The sequence below is a fragment of the Borostomias antarcticus genome (genome assembly GCF_949987555.1).
Source record: "Borostomias antarcticus genome assembly, chromosome: 16".
Lineage (NCBI taxonomy): Eukaryota > Metazoa > Chordata > Actinopteri > Stomiiformes > Stomiidae > Borostomias > Borostomias antarcticus.
The window spans coordinates 18,744,086-18,766,250 of record NC_140249.1 but is presented as its reverse complement, the minus strand read 5'-3'; the positions used below and the strand labels follow the sequence as shown (position 1 = coordinate 18,766,250).

Here is a 22,165-nt window from a genome sequence, read left to right as displayed (position 1 = left end):
TGATGGGTGTACATACAGCTGTTCTTTTGATAGTTCTGAACACATTTCATTGCTTGCCATATGCACTTCCCTTTAGGTGGTGCGATAAGGCTGGGGTCAGGGTTAAGTAGGCCTATTTGATTCACATATTTGTCACATAATAGTCACATATTTGATTAAGTCAGCAGATAGCATTAAGTGTAGACTCACAAGTGCATTGCTTAGACCTTGAGTGGTGACCATGTTAAATTGTGCTTATTGACATTATGGATTGTGCATATTAAATGTCAAAGGGATGATGCATTAAGCAATAAAACACTTCCTGTTTATGTGGCATTGTGTTGATGTTTAGTGGCAACCATATGGTAACATATGTTCATTTGTGCCCGCTGATTATATACTGTACTTATATCTGTCTTCTCCCAGGGTGTCTAGCTGACTTTTCACAAAGTATTCAGTAAAGTATTTTGATCCCCTTTATGAAGCCCATCTCTTCTCCAGGTAAACACAACCATTCTGCGCTATTATTCTTCATATGAATTATTCTCTCTTGTATTGTAGTAGGTCTACTTTATAGTGAGTAGCCTAGGCAGCACTGCACGATAGCCTTCGTCCAAATGCATGCGTATCATTTCATGTTTTAAAGATAGGCTATGTTTCTTTCTAGTACTGTGTTTTTTTTTTTTTTAATTTAAGTTATTAAAGCAGTATTAGTAGTAGTCGACGTGCATAATAAGTCGTGTAGTACAGCTTTAAAATTTTGAAAGGCCAGAACGCGGTCACTTTTCACCTGTCAATCCCACAAGTCCATACGGTGAAGATGGCGGCGGTCTTGGAGAGGAGTTTCATAGAAATATGTGGATTTGAGAGGGAAAGCCTTCCGAGATTCCGAGACATAACAGTAAATCTAGGTAAAGCTGAACGAGTATTACAGTAGTTTTCAACTTTGTATCTGCTAATATGCGGGGTTTTGTCATAAACGCGGTGAGGTCGTGACTCGCTATGGAAGCATCATGGGTAGCTTCAGGCTAGCTAGCTAGTTAGCTTAGCCTACCAGCAAGATAACGGGGCCTCGCCAACACTGGCCAGTGTTGTGCACTTACGGTTACATGGCTGGCGGCACACGAGGCTGTTAAGCTAGCTTCTTACACTTCGAGATTTAAAGTAAATCACACACTGCCTGTTGGTTGATTCATGTCAGCTATTCTAGTATGTATTTAGCATGCTACCCCGTCTCTGCCTTGACAACCGCACAGCCACCAAACGTTAGCTAGCTAGCGCTAACTATCTGCGAATATACAAAATCTGGCCGGCTGACTGTTTAGCTGTCAAACCATCACCTTAACGGCACTCATTTGATCTCGGATGCATCTTATTTAAAACTTGTCAGCGCAGTGTGGCAGAACACATTGTGAGTGTCCATTCATGCATTCGACTTGCTGCTTTCTGCAGGTCTGAGTGCTCTATCCGGTGGAGTCAAATACCCAGACAGCGCAGGGGGATTTCACTATAAGGAAAGCGGGAAGCTTCTGTCCATCACAAGTAACAGATTCATACACTGGTGGGTAATGTTGTTCTGTAATGATATTTCTTTCATATATGTGGAAGCACCTAACAGGTCTGTACATCTGTATATGCTCAGATTGTTTTGAGTATGGCATTGAGAGCCAGGCTGGGTTTCCTAGCCCTGGTGGTGTGTGTGTGAGAGGGCTCCTCACATTTATCCAGCATTTCTGACTGTGTTGTCAAATTACGGCCCGTGCCTTAAACATATGTGTTATACAATTTAGGCCTTATGTTTGTAAACGCGTCTCTTACTGTCTTCCAGGTCCACCTCCGGGGACACGGTCCAGCTGGTGGAGCAGTCCCTGGACGCTAATCTGCTGAACAACGCTGTGCGGCTGAAGATCGCTCACTGCCCCCTGTTACCCGGAGGAGTGCACATCCAGGAGAAGCACAACAATGTCATCATCCTCATCATCACCAACCAGACCGTGCACCGTCTGGTGCTGCCGCACCCCACGCGCATGTACCGCAGTGTAGGTGGCTTTACTTAGATAATACAGTCATGTACCGCAGTGTACATGACTTAGGTTTAACAGGAAAAGCCCACTTTAGGTAAAGACGTACTACTGTTGAATATATTTGTTTCCTTGCAAGGTGGTGTCAGAAGGGTGTTTTGCGCAGCGACTGTTCGCGTCACCGACTCAACGCCCTCCCCCCCATCCCTCTTCCACAGGAGCTGGTCACGGAGCTCCAGATGCAGTCCATCTTCACCGACGTGGGCAAGCTGAGCTTGCAGGACCCCGCCCACAGCGCCGTCATCCCAGCCGGCGCAGCGGCGGGCAACACGGCAGCGCCCAGCGCCTCGGCCGCCTGGCTCGGCCACCAGGGGGAGGCCCACTACGCCCTGGCATCACCCACCGGTGGCATCCTGGTCATCACGCTGCCGCCCGGTGACACCCAGGGTAGGGGAGGAGAGGGGCCGGGGGTCCTGAAGGAGTTTGAACCTGACGAGATTTTGCAATGGCCGATCGCCGCAGGAGAAAAGTTGCGGCGTGATGTTAACAGCGTGGTGTTGTTCTTTGCGTCTCAGGGAGTGTGTCCACCCTGGAGCTAAAGAGGAGTTCTGTCATGCAGAGACTGTCTGGATGGATGCCCACTGCTATCAGGTTGGAGGACATTTTTGATGTCCCGTTGAAAATCAGCAAACTAGTCTTTTCCTCAGCAATGGCTTGGGCAGTTTTACAAGTGGCACAGCTGCAGTTCATTTTATGCGTGTGTGTCTGTGTGTGTCTGTGTGTGCGCGTGTGTGTGCGCTTGTGTGTGTTTGCGTGCGTGCGTTTTCCAGAGGGGAGCAAAGCCCAGGGGACCTGGCCCTGTGTCTGGCGGTGAGGGAGCTGGAGGACGACACTTTCATCTTCGCCCTCTGTCACGACAACAAACTGCGGCTGTGGTCCTACAGGGTGAGAGAAGATGAGCTCGAAGCGCTAGTTCACCCAGTAGATATCAACACTATCGTCAATAGATCACCATAAACAAGCCTTGCCTCCAAGTTACCAAAGTCTTTCTTTACAGAGCTGTAGGGTAGAGGAATTAAGTTTTTCCTGGTACTAACTCCAGGATGCTTCTCTTTGAAACACTTACGAAGAAGTGTTGCCTAAAATAAATCCATGCAAATTGGATCAAACTAGAGTCAAAGTTTCGCACACCCGTATACAAAACTACAAGTCTCAAGTTAAATTTTATTCTTTATTACAAGTCCCACGACTGCAACCTGCAACGCGCAGAACTCTTGTGATGATGCGCAATGACAGCTCAGCTGCCCTCACTCAAAAACGACTGCAGACGCCGTATGCCCCTGCCAGTAATGTTAACAAAATGAAGAAAATGAAGCCCATTCAATCATATTTTGCCCGGCAAAGTGGAACCAAGGAGAGAGAGGAATTCGGTGAGGCCCGGGGGGAGTCGAATCAACTGTCACTCAAAAATCGTTGTTTACACAAAGTTCTATTGATTCGATTCGATTCAACATTGCACCATAGCCTACCAGTAACTTACTGGATCCACATCAAAACGCAATGAAATGCCGTTGACATCGTAAAAAGCGTTTTCTTTTCCGGAAATGCGTGTCATAACGATCCAATGACATGTTCCTTTGCATCTACATTAAACTAAGCTTTAACACGGATTTTAATGATTATTTGCGAAGATATTGGGCTTTCTTCCCACGTATCTTCACGGCACCGGCAGCTATGTTTCATATCCCTGCCTAAGTTCGCAAAGTATTGTGTGAATTTTCATCTACCCCTCGGTTTCAAGTCAGCATCTGAAAACCCTCGTTTTGGAGGACTGTTAAAACGTCCACTAACCCTCGATATGCACCCTAGCCCTAGAAGCTAAAAGGAATGGGACACACTACCCTACGCGTGAACGCGCAAAATGTAGGGGTAGGGCCAAGGGCTAGGGCTAAGGGGGGTATTGGGATTGGGCCATAGTCTTCATTAGGACCAACGCACATGATGCAGTGTGTGGGAATAGTATAGTCTTCATTAGGACCAATGCACATGATGAAGTGTGTGGGAATAGCGTAGTAGGAGAGGATGAGAGCTCCTATGGTGAGCAGGTTATTATTGTTTATTGTTGTTGGCAGTAGGCCTAATGCGTGTCATTTCAAATTTTTCGTTGCGCTCCTAAATTTCTTTCTGTGCTCCTCAATTTTTTCATTAAGGAGCACATGTGCTCCTAGTGAAAAATGTTAGCTTAGAGCCCAGCACTAGACTTCCGGTCAACCCCCCCCCTCCCACCACTCCTCTCTGCTAGGACCAGATGTGTCTGATGGAGGCGGACATGCTGGAGTACGTGCCAGCGGGCAGCGACGCGGGCCGCCCGTCCGCCCAGGGCCCCCAGCTGCGGGTGGCGTTCTCCTCGGCCACGGGGCTGTGTGTGGGCGTGTACCTGGCGCCGCGGGGCCGCGCCCAGTTCACCGTGCTGCAGCTGGTGGCCACCTACAACAACCGCTACAGCCTGGACCACATATCCACGCTCTTCGTGACGCAGGCCAGGGAGGGCGAGCAGGAGACGCTGGTAGACTTCACGCTCACCTCCACGGACATCTGGGGCCTCTGGCTGGACGATAGCAACCAGACTGTGGTCAAATACATCAACTATGAACAGTGAGTAGCGTAGGACAAGCGTATGACCCACAAGAACACAAGGGAGAAGAAATATTGAATTAGTTTTAAGTGTGTGTGTGTGTGCATGTGTGTGTGTGTGTGTGTGTGTGTGCGTGTGTGTGTGTGTGTGTGTGTGTGTGTGTGTGTGTGTGAGAGTGTGTGTGTGTGTGTGTGAGTGAGAGAGAGAGAGAATAATAATACAAACCTCAAGTTTTTGATGTATGGTTGTAATATCACCCAGGTGGGGATGGGAAGTGTTTGCGTGGGTCTGCTGTCATTGATGTGTATATCTGGACTGTTTCAGTTCAGAGAGGGGTCAGTGGAACCAGGTGTTTGTCCAGCCCCTGCCAGAAGATGAGGTCCACATAGAAGTTGCCCAGGACCCCAGGGTAAGAACTCGCCATTATCATTTCGTAATAATAATATATGTACAATACGTATACCCTAATGCTATTTTAGCAATGCCAAGGTGTTCAAAAGCCATACCGACAAATTACGATCAAATTGAAATTAGGGATGTAACTATAACCGGTATAATGATGAACCGCGATAAAATTCTCTTAAATTTATCGCGATAAATTTATCATTAAAACCGTGTTTGATTTCTGCGCTTTGAAAAACTCACTGTAAATACTATCCAGCATCAAGCAAAGTAAGCAACGGTCTTCAAGACGCATTGTTTTAATGTTTATGCAAACAAAAAGTGCATAGTGCTGATTTGGTTTTCAATATAAAACTTTCAGTGTGTAGTACAGTAGTAGTTTTTGAAAATATTCAGCACATTTTATAATACCGTGATAATAATGATAACCGTGATAATTTTGGTTACTATAATCGTGATTTTTTCATACAGTTACATCTCAAATTGAAATATGGATTCTTGAGGTCCTCCATGTTCTCCTCAGTGCTGATCAGATTGAAATATGAATTGTTAAAGTCCTCCATGTTCTCCTCAGTGGTGTGATTGTGGAGTCTTGTCTGTTGCCAGGAGACCTATCTGGATGTTCTCTTCTCCCCGCTGCGCTTCACAGCCTCGGCCATCGTCAAAGCCCTCCAGGTGGGACATCCGCTCCATCGCAACCACGTCACCTGCACTTGTACTCTAGGGATAGAAACCATAGACTACGATTGACTTGTCATTTATATTTTGTACATTATACAGTGGCTATATATCGGATGTATTGTGAGATTTGGGTCCACAGAAGCAGTGAAGCTTGGTAAGCAGTGGTTTCAGTCTGGCACGGTCCGTGTGATGTATCTCGACATGTCCTCTAGGGCTGGGTATCGATTCGAATTTCAAGAATCGATTTGATTCCGATTCACAAAGTTCAGAATCGATTATCTCGATTCGATTCAATATCGATTCGGTTAGTGTTACTAAAACCTGTTTTGTTTTTTTTAGCTGGCTAATACTAGGGCTGGGTATCGATACTGATTTCCAAAAATGAATGAATGAATGCATGAATGAATGAACCATTGAATGAATTAATGAACTATTCATTCCTTAATTTATTCATTGACTCATTAAATAAAAGATCGATTTTGGGATTCAAGAATCGATTCTGAATCATTTGATTCCGAATCGATTCCGAATCGATTAATGGATTTTTTTTAACCCAGCCCTAATGTCCTCACCACATCAGATCTACAGGAGAGGCCCTGAGCGAATGGTCGACCTCCCCTGGGAGACGCTGAAGAAGGAGGTCACCATAGCCGTGGAGAACGAGGTAGGCCTGACCGCTCCTCGCTGTCGCACTCTTTCCGTCTTCCCCGTTTCAATGTTTAACTCCTCTCTCTTTCTCTCTCTCTCTCCTCTCTCTTTCTCTTTTTCTCTCTCTCTCTCTCTCTCTCTCTCCCCCCCTCTCTCTCTCTCTCTCTCTCCCTCCCTCCCTCCCTCTCTCAGCTGCAGAGCAGTGTGACGGAGTACGAGTTCTCCCAGGAGGAGTACCGCCAGCTGCAGGTGGAGTTCTGGTCCAAGTTCTACGCCTGCTGCCTCCAGTACCAGGAGGCCCTGGCCGCGCCGCTGGCCCTGCTGGTCAGCCCGCACACCGCCATGGTCTGCCTGCTCAAGAAGGTACCGCACACACGCATGTCGTCTACGTGCACACAAATGCACTCGGTCGCCGTGCGACAGATGCAGTCACACAAACTTAAATACTTCGCCGCATCTCGCGGGGAGAGCAGCAACGACTGCGAAGTTTTAGAGGAGCGTTCGGACCACTCCTTATTCAGTGTTGCACAATAGCCGCCAAGAGGCGTCATTGAGCAAGCAAACTCAATTCGCCTGGCAGTAGCTGCTTATATTTTAAACTAGTATCTTTGTATTATATTGTGTATATTGTACGTCGTATTGGATATTGTGTAGGCTATATTGACGTAGTCTATAAGCAAGACAAAGGCAACACATTATTATTGAAGCTGCTACCGAGACTTATGAGATTTCGTTACTGTAGCAAATCACTTGGAGAGATGGTTTGTAGACACGATCGATTGAAATGTAGCTAAACATTGTAGCCTGCTGGTCAGCGCTGTTTCCAGCTAACGTTATCCAGCTACCCCCGCTGGAAAAGCATTTATCGCGCTTAAGATTTATCTGCTAGTAATAAAACAAAACATTCGCTTTCATAATCTGTGGGAATCGGTTCTAATTTCGACTGGGAAATATAGTTTTGAAGTGTAGAAACAAGGTGGATTTGTAGATGCAATCTATTGAAATGAGTCAGATCGCAATGGCTCATAACTAATAATCGACTTAATCCACTTAAACAATGTCTTGGCTATCATCTGTGTGTTATTGTGCAATTCAGATTGTATTTTAAAAGCTTCAAAACGTAGCGTATAAATGTGAATCGGTCACTGGAGTCGATGAGGGTCCTATACACTCTGATGTAGCTACATGTATCTGAATGAATGAATGGCCTTTTGGTCTGTGGGGCTGTGTGGGTCTATATATACACTGTAGGCTATGTAATTGACCAATCGTGTTTGATGTGTTTGGGTGTGCCTTGAATCAAATAAGTGTATCATGCGTTGGTAGCCTCCCTCCGCCCACTGCAGCTGGAACAAGCTGACTAGGATAGGCTACTGCTGTTTCTCGTTCTACTAGGCTACTCACCTCAAAAATGTCTGAATGACTTGCAACAGCTGTTTCATTGTGAAAAAATAGGGCCTATATTTTCCTGATAGGATTGATTTTTGACTTTTGAAATATAAACCTAATTATTTCGATAAGACTGACTGGCTCAGAATAAATGCAATCAACTTGACTGTCAATTGCGACTGGGTGGCTGCCCATGTAGGCAGTCAAATCAAACAAGCTTGACATTTATTTGGAAACGGCAAGCTAGCATAACCTGTTTGGTGGTATTTAGTTTTGATAACTGGTAAGTTGATATATGTTTGCCCATATTACCTAGCTTACAGCTAGACTTTTCCATGGCTGGACTTGCTACACTAGCTACTAACGTTAGCGACTTCCAGCCACGGCTTAATTGTGCTGTTTGCGGTGACTGCTCCATTCCAATTTCACATTTCTGCCAGTCTGCCGCAGTTTTTGGGCTGAATTCGATAGTTTGATTGATAGAGGCCAGTCCTGATTTCGATAGCAACTATCCAAGAACGGAATGTACATGTGCATTTACTGTGCAACATCAACTGTCCAGTTGTCAAAATGAATTGCCAGCAAACCGATTATGCTGGCCAGCTATTTTTCCGCTCAATCTCCCTCCGTCCACTGGAGCTGGAGCAAACTAACCGTAACGGCTGTTTCTCTCGTTCTACTAGGCTACCCGCTTCAAAATTCATGAAACCTACTAAGTGTCTGCCCCAAATATTCCAGCCCAGCTGGATATAGAAACTATCAATTCAAATGCAGACCGACCGTTTGAGATAGAATTGAATAGTTAGGATTGCTTAAGCAAAGATACAATAGCCTATGAGATCTGGGATGATCAAAACCATGAGTTTAGGAATGGTAAATTGGTAAATGGACTGCACTTATATAGCGCTTTTCCACCTTAGCGGCACTCAAAGCGCTTTACAATGGCCTCTCATTCACCCATTCACACACATTCACACGCCAATGGCAGTAGCTGCCATGCAAGGTGCTAACCTGCTCATTGGGAGCAATTTGGGGTTAGGTTTCTTGCTCAAGGACACTTCGACATGTGGACAGTCGGAGCTGGGATTCGAACCACTGACCCTTCGATCAGTGAACGACCCACTCTACCAACTGAGCTACAGCTGCCCCTTAGGAATAGCTATTGTCTTAAGAAGATAGGCATTTTCCTATAGATAGGAGATAACTAGTTATTTTATGAAGTGCACAGCTACAGGCTGTGAGGGAAAGGCTACTGTACCATCTAGAAGCCTAGTAGCCTACTATACTGTAGCAGTGCTTTAAAACTGGCCCGCGTCGTTGCGGGTTGTAATAATTATTTTACCGCCACTGTCGTCGTTGCTCACGCCACAAGGTGCGGTGTATTGAAGTTTGTATGACTGTACCACATTTACACAACACATTTATTTATTTATGATAGTTTTGGTAAACAGTAAAAGGTCTGAATTTATAGCGCTTTTATCCAAAGCGCTTTACAATGGCCTCTCATTCACACACATTCACACACCAGTGGTGGCAGCTGCCATGCAAGGTCCTAGCCTGCTCATTGGGAGCAATTTGGTGTTCAGTGTCTTGCCCAGGGACGCTTCGACATGTGTACAGGAGGAGCCGGGATTCGAACCGATTCGCCGACCCTACGATCCTTGGACGACCTGTTCTACCTCCTGAGCCATAGCCACCCCAAAGCCACCCCGTTTTCCATATTTAGTAGGCAGGGCTTAGCACGTGCTGCTGTAGATTTACCGTAGTAGTAAGGATGTGTGCCTCCCCAGGGTTTCGTGACGTTCCTACTGCCCTGCTTCGCTGTGGACCACCTGGCCTACGACGAGTACCTGTCCTCGGATGTGGAGACCCCTGTCGCTGAGGGTAAATAACCCTCTCTCTCTCTCTCTCTCTCTCTCTCTTTCTCATATCATCAGTGTGTTTAGCTTTCCCAGAGCCATTTTGGTCCATGAGGTCTCTGTGAAATCTGTTGGATTGTTGATGTGTGGGGATAGTGGCTGTTATAGCCCCGCCCCCCCCGCCAGCCTATGGCTCGTGCTATGCTGACTAAGGCCTAGCGGGGTTGTAACCTAGAATGGTACTTTCCCCGCGTGAATGATAAAACGTGGAATTGATCCTACCTCGACCTCGGTGAATGCAAACTCTGAACCGGGCTAGGGGCGCATGGCTGGAGTTTACTCACTGGGTTTGTTGTTGGGTTAGTGCATGGATGTATTAATAGAACTGGATACAGCCACTCCATTCACTGACCGCTATCAACAATGAAGCCCTATTGAACCGCGCCATCTTGGCAAATTTGTAGTCATTTGACCATTTCCGGTGACTTTTGTACTTGCGCACTTTTGCTTTTCTGGCCTTCCGGTGACTTTTGTACTTGCGCAGTTGTGCTTTTCTGTCCTACGCGCGTCCTAGCTATCGAATGGCCGACTGGTGTAAGATGGATAGCCTAACGTTAGAGAGATAAATGTAGTCTATGGTTATGTTAATAAAGCTAACAATGATGTTGTAACATGCATGCAGCACTGCCGATCTGAACGATTGATTCATTATTACCATGGATCGGTATTGGGATTGATCAAGGGCGAATGTGAAATAGCAGCCACGAACTCAGCGGGTTATCCGAGATGCGGTAGCAGCGGCCAAAGCTCCTGCCGGCGGGGATTGAAGCTTTTCAACTCGCCGCTCACTGGCTCCCTGGAGGAATTAAGCCTGGCTGCAATAACGTTATCGCGAACGGAATGAATACCATCTACTAGCAAACAAAACATGTTCAGTTTATATTTAACCTGTTAAAACTAAGATGCCTGGATGAAAAAATAATTTCTCCAATGGATATATTTTACAAAAACAGGTTAATATGCAAGCCGGTTTTCATTGCTAAATCAAAGTGGGGAGAGCCGGGAACGTGCGTGGACGTGCGTCGGACAGAAAAGCACAACTGTGCAAGTACAAAAGTCACCGGAAATAGCAAAATGACTATAAATCTAGCCAAGATGGCGCGGTTCAATAGGCCTTCACTTTAGATTTCGAATCCTGGGGGCTTGGGTTAGTGTTAGGGTCCGGGTCCCTCTGGATACGTGTTTGCGCTATCCCATGTGTTGCTGCGCCAACCCGCACTCCGATGTGGTCCGTTTAGGTTTAAAAGCAAAGGGTACATATTATACGTGTGCGCGTGCGTGTGTGTGTGTCCCAAGCTCTGCCTCCAGAGTCTCTTATCTTAGTCCTGAAACCTGACAATGTTTGTTCCGTGACGCGTCCACGCACCCTTCTTGCTCCCGACGTCTCCCGCGCCTTCTCAGCTCCGCCTCCACACCTTCACTCTTCATTGATAAACTCAAAGCCACACCCCCGTATATACACTGGCAGTCCGGCCCTCCTCTAATCACAACACTCCACTAATATAAACATCAACTAATCTTGAACCAAAATATCAAGAATAAATCATATTAAAAAAAACAGTGGCCATTTTGGCTCTATTGAGTTGCATTTGCGCCTTCTTGTTTGACAATTAATATTTGACCTTTTTGCCCATATATGGTCATATCAGCCATTTGGGCTCCTCACGGCTCCCCTACTCAGCCCAGTTTCCCTCTCCCCGCGTCTCCCCCTTCCCCCAGACCCAGAGCTGGGCCGGGACGTGCTGCAGCTGGTGCAGTGTCTGCGTTTGGTGAGCGAGGCCGTGCCTCCGGACATGGCCTACGAGATGGACCGGGCCCTGGATCAGCTGGAGCCGCCGGAGGTGGCCGCCGAGCCGGTGCTGGACAGCCTGCTGGAGAACGACAAGTCAGTACCCGCTGGTAGAGCACAGGACCGCGGACCGGGCAGAAAAGCACTCTTATGTGGAAATGTGGAAAACGTGAAGGGATCTGAATACTTTCTGAATGCGCTGTATATCAGATAAGGGTCGGCTGGAGGGAGATCCATTTTTGAATGCTTGCTTAAAGGTGCTCAGTTCGATTTCTCTTTTCTTTTTTTGGCCACTAGATGGGGCAGTTGTACAGGGTATCAGATATAAACAAGTCAGCGTTTTCACATACAGAATATATACAGATATACATGAATATCATACAGAAATACATGGTAGCTAACATTTTAGGGGGACTAGGGCTGGCTAACGTTGCTTATGAACTTGAATTTAGCTACTTACGCGTCAAGGAGAAGAAAGGCGAGCTCCGAGTCGCTTTTGATGCCCAAAGTAACTCCACCCTCTCTCCAGATAGTAAAAGCCAGCCCAATATTGATTTGTGTACGTGATCTTCTTTTGTCTGACTCTTTTTTTAGCCGAAGACCGTGGTGTCTTTGCTCCCGGACTATAACTTCTCTCAGCCATGTTCAGCTAACGTTAGCTGTATAGGCCTATTCCCAACGGCCATATTTCAAACGTCCATCAAGATGACGATGCCCCTCTCTTATATACGGTGCCGTTCAGGGGGTGGGGCTCAGCGCCGGGCCGGCTTCGCTCATAATAAAAATAAATTCTGCATTTGCTCCACAGGCATTACACCGTTGGCTATATTCTATAATTCTGTACAGATAGTTATGACTCCCCTGGACCTATTTATTGCATATATTGGAGTTTTTTATTTTATTTATTTATTTATTTATTTTTTACAAAAAGTGCAGTAAATCGTACAGAGCACCTTTTAAGAAAAGAAAAAAACATTTGAATTGGAATTACCTGGGTGGGTAAAGTGAATTGGAGATTTGTGATGGAGTGAATTTGATGGACTTGTGTGTGAACACTAGCACTGATAACACACACACCCCGACTACATCATGAACTAAAAACACTCTATATCATCATCATAAAAATAATGAACTGCATGTATGTCACATGTACATGATATGTATATAGTATTGACACGCTCGACCCTAGGACCCCCCGAGGTCGAAGAACGCCGCGCTCTGCCGACCGACCCGGCGGGCCGGTTTCCGTACTCCCGCGTCTCACCGAGCCCCGCCCCCCCTTCCCCCGCCCCCCCTTCCCGTCCGCAGTGACAACGTGGTGGAGAAGATCCAGAACAAGCTGCAGGACATCCGCAGCCCGCTGGGGGCCATGGGCGCGCTGCTGAGGGAGATGGACCTGGAGACGGACCCCGAGGGCCCGGCCGAGGGCCCGGTCGCACCAGGTCAGCGCTTCCGCTTACAGGGACGGCTCAGCCCGCGCTTCCTGGAAAAGACACTTATCTCATCTTTGGACTCGGTCCATAGAAGGACGATGACGTCTCGAGCATGTCCTCGAATGATCTGTACTAGTGAGAGGACGCAACGGTGACTCTTTATGACAAGCTCGCTCGAATAGGGTTTTCTCAGATATCAAAATGGAACAGAAGATGTTTGTTGCGTAGAGAGTCTCAACTTGCGAGTGTGTGTGCGTGTGTGCGTGCGTCCTACCAGCCCAGACGCTGGCCGTGCGCGTCGGTCTGTCCCAGCTGTACGGCAGCAGCGCGGCGGTGACAGTGGTGTGCCAGGCGGTGTACCAGACCGCCATGACCAGAGCGCTGCTCTGCAGGGACCTGCTCCTGCTCCAGCAGCTGTACCTGCGCCTGGACGAAAACGTGAGTCACATACACGCGCGCACAAACACACATATTTTCACGCCCACAGACACCATTAGTGAGGGAAGCAGACTCACTCCTGTGTGTGTGTGTGTGCGTGTGCACGTCTATCCCAGGTGTTCCTGATTGGAGGAGCCCAGCTGTTGCAGCTGCAGCAGGACCTGATTCCGCGGAGCTGCCACCTGCTGTGCTCCTACCACCTCCTCAAACACGTCAGCCAGAGCCTGGCCTCCACAGTCCCCCTGGACATCATGTGAGACCCCCGTCATCACCGTCACGTCACCTTGCGCGACTATCACACACTTGGATTTAGAATGGATTTATTTGACTCGTGAGAAACAGCCTACCTCACTGTAAAGTTTTTATTTGCGAGTTTTATTTGTGAGAAACGGTGTGCCTCAGTTGTAATTTTTAATCGTGCGAGGTAGCTTACCTCGGTGTTAATTTTGACGTGTGTTTGTTGTTTGTTTTCGTTCCAGAGACGCCAACCTGCAGCACCTCTCAGTTCTGGAGCTGTCGGACTCCCCCGCCCTGGCTACCAACAGATCAGGTGTGCAGGGGGGTGTGTGTGTGTGTGTGTGTGTGTAGATGGATGGATGGATGTGTGTGTGTGTGTGTGTGTGTACAGTCATGACCAAAGCTTTATTTATAGCTTGTATATTCCATATGTGCCTTTGCATGACTCGCCTCAGTTTCTGAGGGGATTGTAACCCCCCCCAACTTTGTCCCCCTCCAGTGCTGAGCCCCCAGACGGTGGTGGAGCTGTTCTACCAGAGCGTGGCCAGGAAGACCATCATCACCCAGCTCTACGCCCAACAGCAGAACCCCTCCCCCGGCCTGGCTCTGCTCCACTGGCCCCACATGATCTCCAGCGTGGTCCACCTGCTAGCGCAGCTCCTGTATCCTCCTCCATAGACTCACGCTAGCACGCGCTAGGCTAGGCTAGGCCGGGCTAGCACACAGACCGGGTTAGGAAAAGGGTTTCCACTAAAATAGTGCAGCGGACCAAACAACGCGGCCCGTTTCAGCGGAAGCCCTTTAGTGCGGCAAGCTGAACTGATAATTGTTGATGAATGTGTGAATTATCTAAACGAAAAGCCCAGGTATTATTCATATTATTAGTATATAAATGTTGTCCCTTAACATTGTGTGTCTAGCTGGCCCGGCAACCCCAGCTTCCAGTTCCCAGAGTGCCTGATGGCCAACTGTCAGTACACACAATTACAGGTGAGTATAACTGCCTCAGACCGGAATGACCGTACAGATGAAGATGTGACCTTTGCCTAAACCTGGGTCTGTGTTTTAGGAGTATGTGAGGCTCATCCAGCCCTGGTGTCAGGTCAACGTGGGCTCCACTTCCTTCATGCTGGGACAGTGTTACCTGGCTAACGGAGAGGGACAGAAGGTGCGTGTGTGTGCGTGTGTGTGTGTGTGATTATGAACTTCTGAACAGTTGATTAGAAATTCTGGTTTTGGAGTTCAAGTCTCGGAATTGTGGAACTGAAACCATCTGTGGTAAACGTGGTGAGCTTGTTCTCCATTTTGCGGTTCTCTTCGCTCAGGCACTGGAGTGCTTCAAGAAGGCGGCGCCAGAGGTGGAGAAGGAGGAGTTTCTGATGAGATTAACAGGAGCAGACGAAGAGGAGGCAGCATCGTTGCCACTTCTACAGTACTACAACAAGGTGGCCATACTGGGGCTTGGAAATATGTTACTATAACAGTACACTACAGCCACTACTGCTGCTGCTACTAAAGTTATAGCGAACAGCTGTAAGCTAAGTTTAGCTAAATTAAGTTAAGCTAATGTTAGCTAGGTTCAGGAATTGAGGTAACGTTAACGTTAGCTAACATATTTGCGAAGCAGGCAACAACGTTAGCTAAACGTTATTCAGCACTTTCTCAACATGAAGCGTTTTTTATGAATAAAACATTAGTTATGCCGTGTGTTTTGTGTGCGTGTGTGTTTTCCGGACGCGCGTCCGCAGGTGCTGCGGTTACTGGAGGACGTGGGTCTGCCAGAGCTGGTCATTCAACTAGCGACGCTGGCCATCACCGAGGCGGTCAACGACGTGAGGAGTCAGGTGGGCCTTCTTTAAGTCCTCTGGGGGGAAAAAAGAGAATTCCATTCCAAAGAATGTCTGCGTTCGATCTAAAGCGCTCTCCGTCCGGGCTACAGGCTGCTCTGTGGACGCGCATCTTCAAGCACCATCTGGACCTGGGGCACAACAGCGAGGCCTACGAGGCCCTGATCCACAACCCCGACTCCAGCAGGTACACTCTCTGCTCTCTACACACACCCCGCTGCCTCGTCTGTCTGTCTTCCTCCCGTTTGGCAGTGTGTGTGCGATGTATTCAAATCTCATGGGTTGGCAGGCAGGCGGGTGCGTGAGAGACGTGTTGTGTTGACCTTCCTCGTCCTCTCCCTCGTCTTCCTCCCCCCCAGGCAGGTGGACTGTCTGCGGCAGCTGGTGGTGGTTCTGTGTGAGCGCTCTCAGCTGCAGGACCTGGTCCAGTTCTCCTACGCCAAGCTGCACGACGAGGTCACGCAACAGACTCACTGCACTATCTAGTACATAACACAACAGACTCACTGCACTATCTAGTACATAACACAAGACTCACTATATAGTACATAACACAACAGACTCACTATATAGTACATAACACAACAGACTCACTGCACTATCTAGTACATAACACAACAGACTCACTATATAGTACATAACACAACAGACTCACTATATAGTACATAACACAACAGACTCACTTCACTATCTAGTACATAACACAACAGACTCACTATATAGTACATAACACAACAGACTCACTACACTATATAGTACATAACACAACAGACTCACTATATAGTACATAACACAACAGACTCACTCCACTATCTAGTACATAAGACAAGACTCACTGCACTATCTAGTACGTAACACAACACTCACTCCACTATCTAGTACATAACACAACAGACTCACTGCACTATCTAGTACATAACACAACAGACTCACTGCACTATCTAGTACATAACACAACAGACTCTCTTCAATATCTAGTACATAACAGACTCACTCCACTATCTAGTACATAACACAACAGAGTGTACTATCTAGAAAACATTCCACCACATATTTCTGTAGGCCTACAAATGAATTTCATGAAATACTGAGAGCCGCCCCTATCTCCTCCCAAGCAGCTCGAACATCTGATATGATTAAGTGGCTGTGTAACTTGCGCTCTTGCACACGTACGAGGATACAGATCTCCTGCGTAGCCTAAAGCCTTCACTTCTCTTCCTCTCTCTGCTCAGTCGTCCGTTCTCACACCTACTGTAGCCTGTTTTTATACTGTGGCTCACCTGATTGGTTGGGAAAGGCACACCTGCGCCATTATTCCACCCCTTTACTGGAAGCGCCGCTACTGCGTGAGCGAGTTACCAACGTTGACAATTACACCAGATGCGTTTGCCTATTGCAAATAGCCTTTGACGGTCTGACTGTGTGAACATTTTCGGGGCCTAAGTCTGCTATCTACAGTAGTACATAAGACACCCAGACTGAGTAAGACACCAGACTGAGTCCTCTATTTAGTTCATGAGACACCAGACTGAGTCCACTATTTAGTATGTACAGTAAGACACCATAAGTCCACTATTTAGTACACTAGACACCAGACTGAGTCCACTATTTAGTACATGAGACACCAGACTGAGTCCACTATTTAGTAAATGAGACACCAGACTAAATCCACTATTTAGTACATGAGACACCAGACTAAGTCCAATATTTAGTACATGAGACACCAGACTAAGTCTGCCATCTAGTTTACACTATTTTTAGTATCTATACAATGCCATTATCCTAGCATAGCAGCCTATGTATCTCCTCCAGATGGCCAGAGCCCGCTCAGTGGATGAGTTGGTTCTAACATCCCCATCTAGGATGTGTATCTGACTCTGGTTGCTGGACGTCTCTCTACAGGTGGTCAGCATCATCGAGTCTCGCGCCAGAGCCGTGGACCTCATGTCTCACAACTACTACGAGCTGCTCTACGCCTTCCACATCAACAGACACAACTTCAGGAAAGGTACGGTACGACCGCCAGCGCCCGCTCCTCCCCTCGTCTCTCCAAACCAGAGGTCCTTCGTTGTTGTTCTGCTTTCTTGCATTTGACTCAACCTGCTCCTGTTCTGTGCGCGTGCTGTGGTCCCGGCCAGCCGGCACGGTGATGTTTGAGTACGGGATGCGTCTGGGCCGGGAGGTGCGGACCCAGCAGGGCCTCCAGAAGCAGGTCAACTGTTACCTGGCCGCCCTCAACTGCCTCAGGCTCATCAGGCCCGACTACGCCTGGATCGTCCAGCCCTCCTCTGGAGCCGTGGTGAGGAGAGACGCTCACTCACACACACACACACACTCACTCACTCATTCTCACACACTCATTCACACACACACACCATCTCAGTGCTTGGTGTTTGTTTTTTTTACGCACACACAAACACACAATCTCTTCTTTTTAACAGTGTTAAAACGCATAACTTGTCACTAAACCTCTCCTTTCCCCACAGTATGAGCGTCCTGGGGCGTCGCCGAAGAGGAACTACGATGGAGAGTTTGCCACTGGTCCAGGTGAGGGCTGGGAACTCTAATACCAGCCATGTTTTATCACTAGTGTAGTTGAGCTTAAACAGGGTTCCCAGTCCAGTCCTGGAAAACAGGTGACCAATTTTCCAGTCATGGAAAACACATGGAAAATGAGAGGAAAAAGTCAAACGTCCTGGAAAATCATGTGTTGTCCTGGAGAATTATTTCAACATTCTCATATTTTCCTTTAACTGAGCATGAACTACAAGGCTATCTATCAGAGCTCCCCAAGACGGATAACATTGCCATCTGGAAGGGCTAAGTTATGTTTAGAACGTTCAAATGGTATTAATTGACGAGTATTTTGAGTATTTCGAATAGGCTGCTCTCGGTCATCTTGTGGAAACTCTGTGAACACACCCCAAGTCACGCCACCCGGTAACATATGCAGTAGGCTAGCACATGCAGGTTGGATGACATTATGCCGAAACCCACCCACATCCATTGTATGACCAAAACGGTGGTAGAGCAATTATCAGACTTTCTCAAAAGTGCTAGTTTTGTCAACGTTTTGATCTGAACCATTGTATATGATCATAAGTAACCTTAAAACAGGGCTAAACATGCATTTCCCTTTACTACTCCTTTAACCATCAATTTCAAGCATTTTAGCCAAAAATACATATTTGGGTTAGGTTAGTCTGAATGACGATGTAGGTTTTGGAGATGAGCCTTGTCATTAGGAGGCGGGAGAATCTCCCTGGCCCAATCAGTGATCATGGGAGATTCTCTGTCACCACTCATTGGGTGGATCCAGACTCCTCCCCAAATTTCCCCACACAGGGATTATTGAAGGGGCTGACTCAGTCAATCATCTGCGTGTTACCGTTTTAAAATGTCCCCTTCGCTACGTGAAACAACCTCCAAGCCAGGAACCACTCCACCCAAGACTATTGTGATTGGTGTAAAGAAATATCTCCGAATGGTAATGAGTGCAGCCAGACCTTCCTCCAGCGCTGGCAGTGTTAATGAAGTGTGGAGATAGGTCTGGCTATGCAAAACTAGGGTTAGGGTTAAGGTTAGGGCACCGGAATAGTGGGCACATCTATTCTTAGGGCCGCTGTAAAAGAATAGACAAAACAAAATGTGTGCACGTTTTCTTGCGCGTGCATGAAGGATGGCCTGGAAAATGATCTCTTGAAAAGAGTTGTGGAACCCTGTTAAAGAACCATGTTCCTACCAAACCCTTTACCATCTCAACTCATTTAATAGCAATGAGGAAAGAGAGGAAGAGAGATGATACATTGTGTGTGTGTGTGTGTGTGCGCGTGTGCGCTCACAGTGAGTCGCCAGATTGACATCCTGGAGTTGAAGGACCTGGAGAAGGAGTACATCCTGGCCCGCAGTCGCCTCACCCTGGCCCAGCACGACCCCCCCTCCGCCGCCATCGCAGGTACACAAGCACCTCCAGGAACAACACATTCCCCCACTCTAGAAACCACACGTCATCATCCAGTCATTTCTCATTCTAATACTGAAATGTATCTATACACAGCTGTGAGTGTTGGCACCCACTCAGAGAGCTCATTTTGCATGTATGTCTCTGGTCCCACAGGTAGTGCCTCTGCAGTGGAGATGGTGGCCCTGCTGGTCCAAACGGGACTGTTTGACTGCGCCCTCTCCCTGTGTCAGACCTTCAAACTCTCCCTCACACCTGTCTTTGAGGGCCTGGTTTTCAAGTAAGTCACTAGAGTAGATTAACCTCAATAGTCTGTTTACTAATCATACCAAAATAGTATGACTGTTACAAGTTCTTCAGTTGACCTACCTGTGGTTAATGATGGGGACATTTGGTGATAATCTCCAGGTGCATCAAGTTGCAGTACGGTGGAGAGGACAGTCAGAATGAGGCCTGGAACTGGTTAGCGGCCAACCAGCTGTCCACAGTCATCACAACCAAAGAATCGAGGTTTGCAGTCTCCCAAATGCTTGTTTATTCATATTGGAACAAATATTTTTACCTTCTGTTTCTCTTCACTTGTTCTAAATCATCGGTCTCGTCTCCTTAGTGCCACAGATGAAGCCTGGAGACTGCTGGCCTCCTACTTGGAGAAGTACACTACCCAGAATTCACAGCACCACCGCTGCGTCATCAACAAGCTGCTGTCACACGGGGTGCCTCTGCCAGACTGGCTGGTCAACGCTTATAAGGTGAGAAATCAGGGCTGAAGTTGGGCCTCAAGAGTTTCTCACTCTGAAATATTACCCAACAGACCTTCTCTGTCGCAAATCCCCCACCCTTCTCCAAAGGTTCAATTGTATACTACTCCACATAAGAGTTAAAAACAATGATTGGTTAAAGTTGAGACTCTTAAACCCGTCTCTTGCTTTGAAATCCACGTGATGGGAGTTGACAGTGTAGTTACGTAGGCTACCATGCCTGATATGATCATGTTGTCTCCACAGGGAGTGGACGCTGCAGCCCTGCTACGTCTCTATCTGAACTACGACCTTCTGGAGGCGGCGGCCGAGCTGGTGCTGGAGTACGTGGACGCTCTACTGGGGAAGGGACACCAGTACTTTGGAATTGAGGTACAGTGTTATTTATAGACTCTACTACTTGTATTTAACCCTTTTAATACGACCACGTCACCGGCAACATTTTAAAAATATCTAACAAATATTTAATAATATTAAAAATATCTAACAAATCTAAAAAATTCCTCACTCCAACACTTGCTGAAAGCTGAGAAACTGCGCTTTCTAGTATTATAGGGAAAATCCAATTAATATTTGAAATGTCACTATTTTCATGGTTAAAAGGGTTAAAGGGGATTTTTACTCAATCTTTTCTTTTTACCATCAATCATCCACCATGATGTAAAAAAAAAATCACATTTATTTGGTGGGACACTGTTTTTTGACATGCAAATTAGTTATTACATCATTACACTTAGGGGTTACATAAAGCTATTTTTAGTAAAGCACCCCTGTACTGCTCTCATGTATAGTCGGTACATATTTATGAGCCATGGAAGCCTAAGAATAAAGACAAATGAAGTTTCCTGCATCTTCTTGCCATTGTGTCTCTGAGATGTCTGTTTGTTTTTGACAGAGGCCCCTCTCAGCCACCGCCCCCTTGGTGTGGCTCCCGTACACCTCCATCGACCAGCTCCTACACTCGCTGAACGAGACGCAAACCAACGCCAGCGTAAGATAACACCTCATTTACCTACAGTCAGTTTAGATGTATTCTAACCTTTGCACTGCTGCAAGTTATACACAGCGGGCTTCAGTGGTACTTTGACAAAGCAATTTTTAGGAAATCTATTATTCTTACAACAGGTCGCAAGATTGTTTTGTTAAAGCACTGTCCATATCTCCTCCCAGATCTATAACAAACTGCGGGACAAGCTGGATGACTACCACAAGCTGGTGGATCAGACGAGCAGGAGGCGGCTCCTGGCCCAGTAGACTTCTCTCCTGTCAGAACCTCACAGCACTGCCCGGCCACCATGGGGCTCCCTCCCTGGCCACCATGATGAACCCTCTCCCTCACACACTTTGGAATAACCAGGAACAAAATAACAAAATGGAAGTATGTTATTTTTCTATGGGTATATTAAACTTTGATTTGTATGAACTGCAACTGTGGTGGGCATTTTGTCTCCAGTTGTTTGGCATGTAGAATTTTGTTGAGGGCTCAGGAATCTTAAATTGTGGGGGAGGGTTTGTACCTGCTTACTGCTCTTCAATGTACTGTAAATATGGTCCGTCTTTGTGTGTGCGCAACTGGTAACACTTATTGAAACGGAATGTGTATTTTTTTATAGATACATTGTAATCATACTGCAACAATTTTGTCATTTTGTACTCTGAACTTAATCAGGTTTGTTGTAAATTGTAAAATGCAATTAAAATGGTTTCCTTGTTATGAATGGGTCAATTAATTGGAATAGGTGAAGGGGCATTTAACTCGTCATTACTTAATGTAAGAGGCTGGAGGCTGGAAGACAATATGTTCAAGAATGCATCAAATGGATCAACTTTGACACAAAAAACTTTGACACAAAAACCTAACATCTAAAAAGAAATCCCCTCACTGGCTCAACCCAGAACCAACCATCCAGTGCTGCCGGCCTGAGAGTAAGGGCTCTCAGACTACCGAGTGCTAAATTAAATAATCCTGTCAAATCATTAAAATAGTCAATCTTGTAATTATTATTTTGCTATGCTGATAAATGG

General features: G+C 46.8%; 1 protein-coding gene across 1 annotated transcript; it reads left to right on the top strand.

Annotated features, from left to right (window-relative positions):
* Positions 1-799: 799 nt before the first annotated feature.
* nup160 (nucleoporin 160) lies at positions 800-21,770 on the top strand (the record flags this gene model as incomplete). The annotated part of the gene is made up of 34 exons (XM_084451261.1): positions 800-890; positions 1,432-1,540; positions 1,808-2,018; positions 2,219-2,447; positions 2,576-2,651; positions 2,831-2,945; positions 4,303-4,655; positions 4,960-5,044; positions 5,644-5,712; positions 6,299-6,382; positions 6,559-6,729; positions 9,546-9,639; positions 11,394-11,559; positions 12,772-12,905; positions 13,174-13,334; positions 13,451-13,587; positions 13,814-13,884; positions 14,071-14,233; positions 14,492-14,561; positions 14,641-14,739; positions 14,897-15,016; positions 15,320-15,415; positions 15,511-15,605; positions 15,778-15,874; positions 17,321-17,426; positions 17,557-17,717; positions 17,905-17,965; positions 19,263-19,373; positions 19,536-19,659; positions 19,788-19,889; positions 19,990-20,131; positions 20,387-20,512; positions 21,036-21,131; positions 21,311-21,770. 34 exons carry the CDS (start codon positions 800-802, stop codon positions 21,392-21,394), a joined length of 4,209 nt encoding a protein of 1,402 aa, XP_084307387.1. The 3' UTR covers positions 21,395-21,770.
* Between the last annotated feature and the right edge of the window lie 395 nt (positions 21,771-22,165).